Source organism: Coregonus clupeaformis, chromosome 26 (assembly GCF_020615455.1).
Source record: "Coregonus clupeaformis isolate EN_2021a chromosome 26, ASM2061545v1, whole genome shotgun sequence".
In the NCBI taxonomy this organism is placed as follows: Eukaryota; Metazoa; Chordata; class Actinopteri; order Salmoniformes; family Salmonidae; genus Coregonus; species Coregonus clupeaformis.
Window position 1 is genome coordinate 44820447 of NC_059217.1, and position 13180 is coordinate 44833626.

A 13180-nucleotide genomic window follows, 5' to 3' on the forward strand; every position below is an offset into this window, starting at 1 on the left:
AAAAAGTTGACGACTTGAAACGATTTGGGTGCATTTTTTGGTTCAGGAGTTGGACTGTCCACCAGTCTTTCAGTGCCCTGTCTGATACTTTCACTAGGTTTATAATTGTATCGTATATACAGTGGGGAAAAAAAGTATTTAGTCAGCCACCAATTGTGCAAGTTCTCCCACTTAAAAAGATGAGAGAGGTCTGTAATTTTCATCATAGGTACACGTCAACTATGACAGACAAAATGAGGAAAAAAAATCCAGAAAATCACATTGTATGATTTTTAATGAATTTATTTGCAAATTATGGTGGAAAATAAGTATTTGGTCAATAACAAAAGTTTCTCAATACTTTGTTATATACCCTTTGTTGGCAATGACACAGGTCAAACGTTTTCTGTAAGTCTTCACAAGGTTTTCACACACTGTTGCTGGTATTTTGGCCCATTCCTCCATGCAGATCTCCTCTAGAGCAGTGATGTTTTGGGGCTGTCGCTGGGCAACACGGACTTTCAACTCCCTCCAAAGATTTTCTATGGGGTTGAGATCTGGAGACTGGCTAGGCCATTCCAGGACCTTGAAATGCTTCTTACGAAGCCACTCCTTCGTTGCCCGGGCGGTGTGTTTGGGATCATTGTCATACTGAAAGACCCAGCCACGTTTCATCTTCAATGCCCTTGCTGATGGAAGGAGGTTTTCACTCAAAATCTCACCATACATGGCCCCATTCATTCTTTCCTTTACACGAATCAGTCGTCCTGGTCCCTTTGCAGAAAAACTGCCCCAAAGCATGATGTTTCCACCCCCATGCTTCACAGTAGGTATGGTGTTCTTTGGATGCAACTCAGCATTCTTTGTCCTCCAAACACGACGAGTTGAGTTTTTACCAAAAAGTTCTATTTTGGTTTCATCTGACCATATGACATTCTCCCAATCCTCTTCTGGATCATCCAAATGCACTCTAGCACGGGCCTGGACATGTACTGGCTTAAGCAGGGGGACACGTCTGGCACTGCAGGATTTAAGTCCCTGGTGGTGTAGTGTGTTACTGATGGTAGGCTTTGTTACTTTGGTCCCAGCTCTCTGCAGGTCATTCACTAGGTCCCCCCGTGTGGTTCTGGGATTTTTGCTCACCGGTCTTGTGATCATTTTGACCCCACGGGGTGAGATCTTTCGTGGAGCCCCAGATCGAGGGAGATTATCAGTGGTCTTGTATGCCTTCCATTTCCTAATAATTGCTCCCACAGTTGATTTCTTCAAACCAAGCTGCTTACCTATTGCAGATTCAGCCTTCCCAGCCTGGTGCAGGTCTACAATTTTGTTTCTGGTGTCCTTTGACAGCTCTTTGGTCTTGGCCATAGTGGAGTTTGGAGTGTGACTGTTTGAGCTTGTGGGCAGGTGTCTTTTATACTGATAACAAGTTCAAACAGGTGCCATTAATACAGGTAACGAGTGGAGGACAGAGGATCCTCTTAAAGAAGAAGTTACAGGTCTGTGAGAGCCAGAAATCTTGCTTGTTTGTAGGTGACCAAATACTTATTTTCCACCATAATTTGCAAATAAATTCATTAAAAATCCTACAATGTGATTTTCTGGAATTTTTTTCCTCAATTTGTCTGTCATAGTTGACGTGTACCTATGATGAAAATTACAGGCCTCTCTCATCTTTTTAAGTGGGAGAACTTGCACAATTGGTGGCTGACTAAATACTTTTTTTCCCCACTGTACATAGCAATACGCTGCAGCACTGTACCTTCTTGTGGCACAGTTCGAAAGTCTTCCCTCTGATGATGCTGCACTGCATCTTAGCCCAGTTGTGACGGTCGGGTCTGGCTCCACATGGGTCGACGTTGCTTTCTGCGTCGGGGCAAGTGCTTGACACCTTCCAGCTGTTAGCAAACTCCACAGGGCTGCTGACTACCATCTGGCCTTGCGTGGTGAAGTCATCTCTGCCGTCTCCATTAAAGTCCCCACACAGGCCACACACTGCTCCCTATAGAGACGACAAGGAAGAGACACACTCATCAGCATTCTCAGATAAACATACACAGTGGAACTGTACCAAATCAATCAGTGTTAGGAATACACAATGCACACTGGTGTCTGATGTCTTGTCCATCCATTCCAAGTCTATTCCATCAAAGGTTCTGCTCTCTATGTTTGAACTCTTCAACATTAATCTTACGCTATGCTGTGGCTCCAGGATGATGCGGACGGTAGTTTTGCGGTCCCACAGCACTGCGATCCCGATGTCTGACTCAACAATCAGGTACAGACCGGCGGACCTCACTCGGTACTGGATCTGAGAGCCCACTCCTAGGTTCACCACTTCATAGGTCCCCTTTGATAGTTTCAGCTCTGTTCTCTGTAAGAAAGGGGATTTAGCGCTTCCTGTTCACAGACAATTGGGGTTGCAAAAAAACTTTCCCCCAATTCCCAGGTTTTCCAGAAATCCTAGTTGGAGGATTCCCGGATTTCCTCCTTACTCCCTCGTAATTCCAGAAATCTTGCAATTAGGATTTCTGGAAAACTGGGGAATTTGGGGAATTTGGGGAAAGTTACCGGAATTTTGCAAAACTATGAAAGACAATACACTTTCTAAAGCTTTTTATGAAGAAAGCAAAACGACTTGAATGTGGTACTGATTTTAGCAGAAAGTGGCTATTTGGAAGAAAGTTTAACTTGCAATGATTGTGATGGTGATTTGACATACTTTAGTTGAATTGACTAATTGTACTGTCGCTCTGAATAAGAGCGAATGCTAAATAATGCAAAATGATGTATTGTTTCGTATGTATCTCTCAGTATGATCCAACATGTATAGAAGGGAGAACTGCTCATTATAAAGGCTAGAGTGGAGTGAATGGAATGGTATCAAACACATGGAAACCAGCGATGCATTTAATACCATTCCATTTATTCAGTTCCAGCCATTGCTATGAGCCCATCCTTCCCAATTAAGGTGCCACCAGCCGCCTGTGAGAGTGTGTGTTTTCTCCAGTCTCACCCCGAGTTGAACCCTGACAGACTTGGAGCAAGTGGTGCCTGTGGTTCCACACGGTATGTTCTCTGTGATCACCGTGAAGTTGTCATGGCCAGACCGGTTCCCACATTTGTTCTTAAAGAGAGACAGAGAGAGAGGGAGAGAGTACTTTAGAAACTAAATGAGACTTTTGCATTTTAAATCATTAGTTGGTAATATAGAAGACAACGGCAGTACTATTATACAAACATATTACTTTAGTATAAAAACACATCACAATTGAATTGAATTATATTGCATTGTATTGAATTGTCCTGACAAGCATTTGTTACCTGGACAGCCACATAGCCACATTTTCCTTGGAAGCCATACGTGCGCTCATCAAAGGTTTTGTAATGGCCACTGCCGTAGATCGTACAGGATCCTGGGCACTTCTTATCTGTGCACTCCCATTTCCCACTCTTACAGGTGCTACATGTGTACAGTATGAGAGACAGTGAGTCAAATATCCACTTAAAATAAAATCCTGTTCACATTAGCTAGAAAGGATGAAGCAAGCCCTCATCTCATGTCATGAAATCTCATTCCATTTCATTTTAATCTCCATTCCTATCATATATTGTATCGTATCATATAACGTCATGTCATATCACATAACCTCGCATTGTATCATTTTATATTATATAATAACATATCATAACATCATATCATATCATCTCAATAACTCACCATGTGTTACATCCGTTTGGGATCTGTTTTCCTGGGGCGTAGAGGGCTCCATCATGGCTGCATGGGCATTCATGTTTTTTCACACACATACCTTTCCCATCCTCCCACAGACTCATGGGACACTTGCACCCAGACTCACACTCTGCAGAGAACTGTGGTCAAGGAGAGAGAAAGGAATTAAATAAAGAACACAACCCTTAGGTCAGGTACTAATGGAAGTCAACAAGTCAACTCACACAGTCCGTGAAATCTGGGTTCCTACAGCTCCGTGTACACTGTACTCCCAGGTCATTGGAGCAGTTTAAGAACACCTTGGGCGACTGGCAGGCTGTAACAGAAGCAGTTTCATTGTTATTACACAATAAGTTGTCAAATTAGACCTGGGTTCAAATACTAGGGCTGGTTTAAAACAGATTAAGCCTAGTCCTGGACTCAAGTAATTGAAATGATCTCTCAAATAGTATTTGAACTCAGGTCTAGGTAAAATACTGTATACATCAAAGGGATAATGGGATATGAATAGCAAAGGGACACAGAAAGGTTACTTACTACTCTCCGAACGCATTTTCCAGGAACGGCAGTGAAGCTTCCCATTGGTGCAGACACTAGAAGAACGCACATGATATCAAGAGCTATTTTAATATTGGAATAACATTGCAGGATTGTGTACTTTTTATACTAGCAGGAAATATGACATCTTTGCTGCTTTGGTAGGTAAGTTAGGTAAATAAGTAGGTGGGTAGGTAGGTAGGTAGATAGGTAAGTAGTCAGGTAAGTAGGTAGCTAGATACTTTATTAGATAGAAACAGTCTCTTACCAGTGCTCCTCCTGAATGTTGATGGACTTCCCAGGCTTGATGTGGACGCCGTTGTGGAAGCAGGGGCATTTGGCCATGGGTACACAGGTGCCCCTGTCGTCCATGTACAGGCCGTCCGGGCAGGAGCAACCATCCACTGGGAGGAAGTCGTTGGTACAACCCTGGCGTTTGCTGGCCAGGGAGCTACAGGTCAGCTGACATCTCTGGACCTGGTCGGAGTAGGTCTGAGACGCTGGGCAGTTACCAGTGTATTTGTCTGGTTGTAGGGAAATATGGAAAGTGTTGGTTAAAGTTAAGATCGGCAGTGTTGGAAAACTTTAGTAAAGGCTCTATTTTTCTCCAGGAAGGAAGGGGATAAAGTAAGTAAGTGTTGTTAAAGTTGACATCAGATGAGTTGAGAAGAGGTGGTACCTTATTTTTTAGCTCGTCAGGGTTGTCCCCTGTCTCCCCTACTTTTTGCAATGGCAGTGGAATTTGCCAGGGTTGTCCCCTGTCTCCTCTACTTTTTGCAATGGCAGTGGAATTTGCCAAGGTTGTCCCCTGTCTCCTCTACTTTTTGCAATAGCAGTGGAATCTACTGAGGTTGCCCCCTGTCTCCTCTACTTTTTGCAATGGCAGTGGAATTTTCCAGGGTTGTCCCCTGTCTCCTCTACTTTTTGCAATGGCAGTGGAATTTGCCAGGGATGTCCCCTGTCTCATCTACTTTTTGCAATGGCAGTGGACTATGCCAAGGTTGCCCCCTGTCTCCTCTACTTTTTGCAATGGCAGTGGAATTTGCCATGGTTGTCCCCTGTCTCCCATACTTTTAGCGATGGCAGTAGAACCATTTGCAGAATGCATATGTTCTAATGAGAATATAAGTGAACCTTTCATTGGTATCCAGGAGAGGCCTATACTGTCATCTCCTTTCCATAATATACCGCAAGACATATATATGAGAAGTGTAAATCACTTACCACACACGTTCTCTCTCCAGCCCGACAGGACCACTCCCTTGGTAGCACAGTCTCGCACGTAGGACGAGAAGACGGCACACAGGCAGTCTTCACTCTTCTCACAGTTACAGCTAGCGTATGTGCATCGCTATAGAAAATATTTCAGCTGAAGTAAATTTGCCATATGTAATAAATACATGACAAATCTCATTCGCCAGAGCTTTCGCATTACAAACAGCATTACAAACAGCATTAAAAACAGTAAGAAAGTTCAGGACAAATACGTACAAGTGTATATATATCACAACCAGCCAAGATAATATTGTGAGCATTCCAAACCAGACGTAACACAATGAAATATTACAATTCCAGTTATACAAAATGTATTACCTTGTAGTAAATCTCGGGGTCCACCATAGCATGGCACTTGGCAAAAGTGCTGTCAGAACTTCTTAGCAAGGAGCACCAATGTTTAGCATAGTTCTCTGAGTAAACAAGAAGGTGGCAAGAGTTCAAATATGTCTGATACTGTATAAACAACTGCCTTGCTGCATCGCTTTGGATCCAATGACATGATACTGCGGTTGTTGACATAAACATTTATGAAATGCTTATGTTCTGCTTTGTATTGTGTTATGTAAAGGGGTTATGAATGTGTTATGAACTCCTTATGCAAGTGCCCTTCAATTAAAGTGTTAGTGAAGAGGGCTTACCATTCTCCACACTGAGGGAGCAGGGGTCGTCCAGCCTCTCCTCTCTGTCTCTGCAGGTAGGATTAGCCTTCCAGGAGTTACCAAAGGAAGAGGCTGTCCCCTCCACCATACCCTGGGGGGTTTTCATGTCATCAGACAGAACCTTGTTGAAGTTCCCACACAGACCTAGAAGAAACAGGAACAGAAATGAAGACCATATAAACCTACACCAAACAGAAATCAACACAATTTTTCTACTTTCTTGCTGTTTTTATTATTTTATTGAGCCCTGGTGAGTAAGATTACCAATGTTTATTGCATTTACATAAAGTAGAATTTGAACTCTATACATAACTGATATCTGCTCACCTTCAGAGGTACATGCCTACAGCTTGGGAGTTAACTTACCTTGTGTCTTGGTCTTGTAGCTCTCGTCCAGGGTGACATAGACCTGCATGATAGGGATCAACTGGATCTGAACCTGCAGCCCAAAGCTGGTCTGGAGAATCATGTGGAAGGACGACGGCTGGAACACACTGATGTCAGCTATTGGAAGAAAAATGTATACACTAATGTCAGCTAGGAACAGAAAGGTGAGGGGGGATTATCGTTAAATTAAATATTATTCATGTTTTATAAAAAATAAAATAAAACATTTTATAACACTAGACATTAGTGTACTTATTACTGTGTCGATATCCCTGGAAGTACAGTGTAATAATAACTAGTATTAGTTAATTGATATCTATACAGGTGAATGTTTCATTATCTGTTCCATTATATGTTGCTGGTTGCACTTTCATAACATAGAAGAATGGCAAAGAGTGTGTATCATTTTTATTATAAACTGGGTGGTTCGAGCCCTCAATGCTGATTTGCTGACAGACGTTGTATATTAGACCGTATACCACGGTATGACAAAACATTTATTCGTACTGCTCTAAATACGTTGGTAACCAGTTTATTATAGCAATAAGGCGCCTGGAGGGTTTTGTGATATATGGCCAATATACCACGGCTATACCACTCAGCGTTGCGCCGTGACCAAGAACAGCCTTTAGCCGTGGTATATTGGCCATATACCGAACCCCCTCGGGCCTTATTGGTTAATTATTCCATGTCCCACCTGTGTTGTAAGGCAGAGTGATCTGTGCATTGTGGCTGACTTTCCCATCGGCGGAAATCACCAAAGCCTGGAAAAGAAAACAATAGCCATGATCAACTAATACTAATCCTATTCAACACAAGACTAGACTTGCAGTATATACATATTACATACATATAAGTACATATGCAGTCAGGTTCAAAATTATTGCCACCCTTGATAAAGATGAGCATAAAATACTTTATAAAATAAATAAAACAAATACTGGGCTATATTGTATGCTCAAAAAATAGGAACATAATATTAGTCTATAATGTCCTGGTACTGGGTAAAGTTCATGATGCTGTTGACCTTAAAAAGGGCCCCAGGACCAGTGGAAGCATAATATCCCTGTAACATCAAAGATCCACCACCATGTTTTACAGCAAGTATGGGGCTCTGTTCGACATATGATTCTTCTTTTTGACGCCAAACCCACCACTTGTGGGCGTGGCCAAAGAGCTTTATTTTCATGATATATTTAACAAAGTCTGTTTTGCTCATTTTATTTGGACCTGACTGTACATACATAGAGCTGTTGTATACTATACATGTGTTAAGTGTATATGTCAAATCTCCATCTTTGAATGAAGGTAAAGCTCACATTGTTTCTGTCATTGTTCAACAAGACCACAACGCTCTTGAGGCAAGTGTCAAACTTCTGTCTTATGCAGGGAACCAGCTGGCCCAGAACAGTAAACTTTGGACTGGCTTCATCCTGAAACAGAGAAGGGAAACAAAAACAAGGAAACGTTGTGACATATAAAATACCATCCACTCACACTAACGTATCACCTAGATTGCCTCTTCAGTAAATGATAGTGTAAATGTCACATACCTTGCTTTCCACCTTGGCTAGTGGGTAGTAGCAGTCCCCATGGAAGGTGTATGCTTTCCCATCGAAGGTCGTCACGTGTGAACCCTCTTCAACTGCACATGTAGCAGGGCTGGGCAGGCTTTTACAGGACCACTGACCATGGTGACAGACACTGAACCACAGACACAAATCAAATGATCAAGTCGTTTACAGGATAACTGAGGACAATGACAGAGACTGACAGAACAAATGATCAAGTCGTTTACAGGATAACTGAGGACAATGACAGAGACTGACAGAACAAATGATCAAGTCGTTTACAGGATAATCCTGATACATGAACCCTATGTTATGACTTCTGTCTTAATTTAACTTGTTATTTTAACTATTCAGTGATTTACATTGTGCTCGTTAAGTCTAAACCAATGACTCACCATTCCTCACGGTCCTGTCTGAAAACTTCTCCAGAGTTATACACTTTGTCATGTTTGCACTGACACTGGTCCTGAGAGATACACCCTCGCTTTGAGATGTCATCAAACACAGTCCCTACACAGTGGTGAAAACACACAACATGTCATGAACGTCACCACAGTCCCTACACAGTGGTGAAAACACACAACATGTCATGAACGTCACCACAGTCCCTACACAGTGGTGAAAACACACAACATGTCATGAACGTCACCACAGTCCCTACACAGTGGTGAAAACACACCATTCTTCTATATCATCACTACCATAATGATAATATGAGGTGTGTTCTGGTTCTATAACATCACTACTATAATGATAATATGAGGTGTGTTCTGGTTCTATAACATCACTACCATAATGATAATATGAGGTGTGTTCTGGTTCTATAACATCACTACCATAATGATAATATGAGGTGTGTTCTGGTTCTATAACATCACTACCATAATGATAATATGAGGTGTGTTCTGGTTCTATAACATCACTACCATAATGATAATATGAGGTGTGTTCTGGTTCTATAACATCACTACCATAATGATAATATGAGGTGTGTTCTGGTTCTATAACATCACTACCATAATGATAATATGAGGTGTGTTCTGGTTCTATAACATCACTACCATAATGATAATATGAGGTGTGTTCTGGTTCTATAACATCACTACCATAATGATAATATGAGGTGTGTTCTGGTTCTATAACATCACTACCATAATGATAATATGAGGTGTGTTCTGGTTCTATAACATCACTACCATAATGATAATATGAGGTGTGTTCTGGTTCTATAACATCACTACCATAATGATAATATGAGGTGTGTTCTGGTTCTATAACATCACTACCATAATGATAATATGAGGTGTGTTCTGGTTCTATAACATCACTACCATAATGATAATATGAGGTGTGTTCTGGTTCTATAACATCACTACCATAATGATAATATGAGGTGTGTTCTGGTGAAAGGCTGACCGTGAGGGCAGAAGCAGCCGTCCATCAGATGTTCTTCACACAGTGAGCTGGTGTCTGAGTGGGTACAGGTGTCCAGGCAGGGAGAGCCACTCTCCAGATACACCATGTTGAACGGGCACTGCTTGTCTAAGAACACAAAGGAAAACAACATTATAGTACATTTTATTATTACATGTCAATATGCATACATATATTTATTAATTTTTTAAGACTTTTGTGTGATCTGAAGCTGACTATGGACAATAAATAGTTATCGTTTTGTATGTGACTTTTTGATCTACAGTAAATGTTTTCCTGAACTCCCAGACAGTTATTGAGATGTCCCATTACCACAGAAGGCTGTTGTTCTCCAGTGGGGTGGCTGCCCCCCAGCATGGGAGCACTGTCTGGAGTACTCTGCCAGGGTGCTGCAGACACAGAAGCTATCAGAAGTGTTGCTGCAGCCACACAGGTCCTGAACACAGGCCTGGATGTAGGGTTCAGGGTTCACGACCGCACCACAGGAGCTCCACAACGCCGAGCGCAGGAGCTGGTCACACTGGGCATGCTGAGGAGGAGGAGGAGGAGGAAGAGGAGGAGGAGGAGGAGGAGGAGGAGGAGGAGGAGAGAGGAGGAGGAGGAAGAGGAGGAGGAGGTGGAGGAGGAGGAGAAGGAAAAGGTGGAGGAGGAGGAGGAGGAGGAGGAGGAGGAGGAGGAGGAGGAAGAGGAGGAGGAAGAGGAGGAGGAGGAGGTGGAGGAGGAGGAGAAGGAAAAGGTGGAGGAGGAGGAGGAGGAGGAGGAGGAGGAAGAGGAGGAAGAGGAGGAAGAGGAGGAGGAGGAGGAGGAGGAGGAGGAGGAGGTGGAGGAGGAGGAGGAGAAGGAAAAGGTGGAGGAGGAGGAGGAGGACGAGGAGGTGAAGGGAGAGGAGTGTGAGAGGAGGAGGAGGTGGAGAGGAGGAGGAGGAGAAGGAGAAGGTGGAGGAGGGTGGAGTAGGAGGAGGAAGAGGAGGAGGAGGAGAGGAGGAGGAGGAGAAGGAGGAAGAGGAGGAAGAGGAGGAGGAAGAGGAGGAGGAGGTGGAGGAGGAGGAGAAGGAAAAGGTGGAGGAGGAGGAGGAGGAGGAGGTGAAGGGAGAGGAGTGTGAGAGGAGGAGGAGGTGGAGAGGAGGAGGAAGAGGAGGAGGAGGAGGAGGAAGAGGAGGAAGAGGAGGAGGAAGAGGAGGAAGAGGAGGAGGAAGAGGAGGATGAGGAGGTTGTTAGTTGCGATACGGATAATATTATGCCATATTTTAACTTTATTCATTCCATATGGCTGTCATATAAATAAATACAATGAAGGGAAATACATGGAAATAGTGTACTCTATTTGTCAGGTTGAGCAGACTGGAGTAAGAACTTACAAACTCCTTGCATGTGTCCTCTCTAGGCTGAACGTCTGCAGGTTCATCTTCCTCTTCATAGGGGTCCTCACAATCCTCGTTGGGCCTGTGGACTTTCTGCATGTTGCCAAACTCAACGGGGCCCACTTTACGGCCTGCACAGAAATACAATGATGTTATCCTTCATCAATAAGTTACAACCTGGGAGGAATTACAATGATGTTACTTGATGTAAGAATATATAACAGTCACTTAGAATATATAACAGTCACTTAGAATATATAACAGTCACTTAGAATATATAAGAATATATAACAGTCACTTAGAATATATAAAAGTCACTTAGAATATATAACAGTCACTTAGAATATATAACAGTCACTTAGAATATATAACAGTCACTTAGAATATATAACATAAATAACATGTTAATAATAACAACTCAATTAGCCATTATAAATATTTACATAAATGCTTAGAAATGCGTTATAAGTTACCATACATGTTATATAAATGATAATATTAGCCACTTGGAATATATTGATTACACGTAATACCTTAAAACCTTACATGAATAAGCCATTATTAATGCTTATACATATTTATATAAATGATTATAAGTGTGTTATAACCGACTATACATGTTATAATGCTGATGAATCGTAACGCTTATAATTCGTATAAATGCTCACCATTATAAATAAACTCATTGTGGACTGGAAGGCCATTGAAGTCTCCACAGAGACCACAGGTACGGTTGGTGTACTCTGAGTCCAGCTCCACCTAACGCAAACAGTGATGGGGTCAACAGTTTTTCAAGGTAGACTCAGCGAAACGACGTTGCCACGAGCAGCAGCTCAGATACCGAGTTGAGAGAGACGCAAGACAACGCTCACACACAGTATCTGTGCATCTGCACGGGTTCGTTTTACGCTGGTCACTGTTTAACGATAACAGTCCATTTCAGTGGAAAGTATTGAATTCTTACAAAGCAAATAAAAAAAAAGATATATACTGTTTTGATTCTTATAACGGCTTACCATGACGGCATCTTCTCCATTCCACATGACAACCAGGCCAACCTTGGAGTAGAGTTTGGTGTAAACTGCATTCCGTTCCAGTTGGACTCCTCCATTGTAGTAGGGCAGAGTTACACTGGGAATAAAGATTGTGAACGTCATTAAAAACATAGATTACATAGAAATGTGTCAATTAACAACAATGGGACACAAAAAATGCAGTTAAATCCTTTGAATTCAAAAGGAAATCCCTGGAAATATGTCAGAGCACTGTCTCAGATGTGAATAGCTAACAGCATTATATAAATCCATTACATTTTGCAGAGAGGAATTGTCATAGATAGATATATCAATACTTTACTGATCCCCAAAAGTAAATTATTTGGCTGATTCATCCAGTGACAGTCCAACTGACTATTCCACGTCTCACTTGAAAAAAAAGGATGTGAATCTCAACGCGACTTCCCTGATGAATCAGAGGACGCACAACAGAAAACATTTGGGGAGCACTTACATTTCTCCATTGACCGTGACCAGAGTCTTGGTCAGGTGGAAGACCAGGTCGTTGATAGTGACCACTACGTGTTTGACCGTAGGGTTCCCCTCATCCTCAGTAGCCTCGTTCCTCTTCAGGTGCACAGAGAACTCCTGGTAGGACTCAGAGTGGCAGTCGGAGGCCAGGTTGTATTCACAAGTCCCTGGGAACTGGTACACGTCTCCATCGAAGGTCTTGAAGTGCTCTCTGCCCCAGGTGCTGCAGATGCTGTTAACATGGTTGGACTGGCGAGCTGAGGAGACAGCATGATAAAAAGGGACCCACTTGAAATGTACGGAATCAAAAAGAGACATCATTTATCCGTTTGCTGTAAGTTGTAAATAATGCACCAAGTATTTCAAAATATCCAATTTTAGTGGATTGTGAATCAAGATATTAAAAACATATGGCACTCCTAGACAGACTGCACTCATATTTGCTCCAACCATAATTGTTCCTAATAGCAATATTTGTCTGTTCTTGACTGATAGTTGGTTGGAAATAGATCGATACTTAATCTAACGGCATCTCTCTACGGTATCTATCTCTAATGTTTGACTGCTTGTCTTTGTCTGCATAGATCAAAATAAATCACTGCTATTTCCAAAATGATCCTGTATCGTCTTACCCTTCTTGGCTTTCACCTGGACGGCGCTCGTTAGTGGCAGAGCGAGAACACACAACCACAGAGTTGTCCACCCCATAGTTAGTG

The 13180-nt window shown here is 42.4% G+C and overlaps 1 protein-coding gene across 1 annotated transcript in view; it reads right to left on the reverse strand.

Moving 5' to 3' along the window:
* The window catches only part of LOC121540098 (mucin-2-like), a 30447-nt gene extending 17267 nt beyond the window's left edge, over positions 1-13180 (reverse strand). The window contains exons 1-23 of the mRNA XM_045207641.1: positions 13097-13180; positions 12448-12721; positions 11955-12069; positions 11607-11697; positions 10936-11069; positions 9891-10107; positions 9561-9686; positions 8540-8654; positions 8127-8277; positions 7893-8006; positions 7271-7337; positions 6553-6690; positions 6166-6330; positions 5843-5937; positions 5474-5600; positions 4518-4773; positions 4250-4305; positions 3937-4028; positions 3701-3852; positions 3304-3442; positions 2996-3106; positions 2174-2353; positions 1742-1981 (exon numbers count right to left, since the gene is read on the reverse strand). Coding sequence (XP_045063576.1) covers positions 1742-1981; positions 2174-2353; positions 2996-3106; positions 3304-3442; positions 3701-3852; positions 3937-4028; positions 4250-4305; positions 4518-4773; positions 5474-5600; positions 5843-5937; positions 6166-6330; positions 6553-6690; positions 7271-7337; positions 7893-8006; positions 8127-8277; positions 8540-8654; positions 9561-9686; positions 9891-10107; positions 10936-11069; positions 11607-11697; positions 11955-12069; positions 12448-12721; positions 13097-13172 — 3231 coding nt within the window. The 5' untranslated portion in view covers positions 13173-13180. The remainder of the gene's footprint in view (positions 1-1741; positions 1982-2173; positions 2354-2995; positions 3107-3303; positions 3443-3700; positions 3853-3936; positions 4029-4249; positions 4306-4517; positions 4774-5473; positions 5601-5842; positions 5938-6165; positions 6331-6552; positions 6691-7270; positions 7338-7892; positions 8007-8126; positions 8278-8539; positions 8655-9560; positions 9687-9890; positions 10108-10935; positions 11070-11606; positions 11698-11954; positions 12070-12447; positions 12722-13096) is intronic.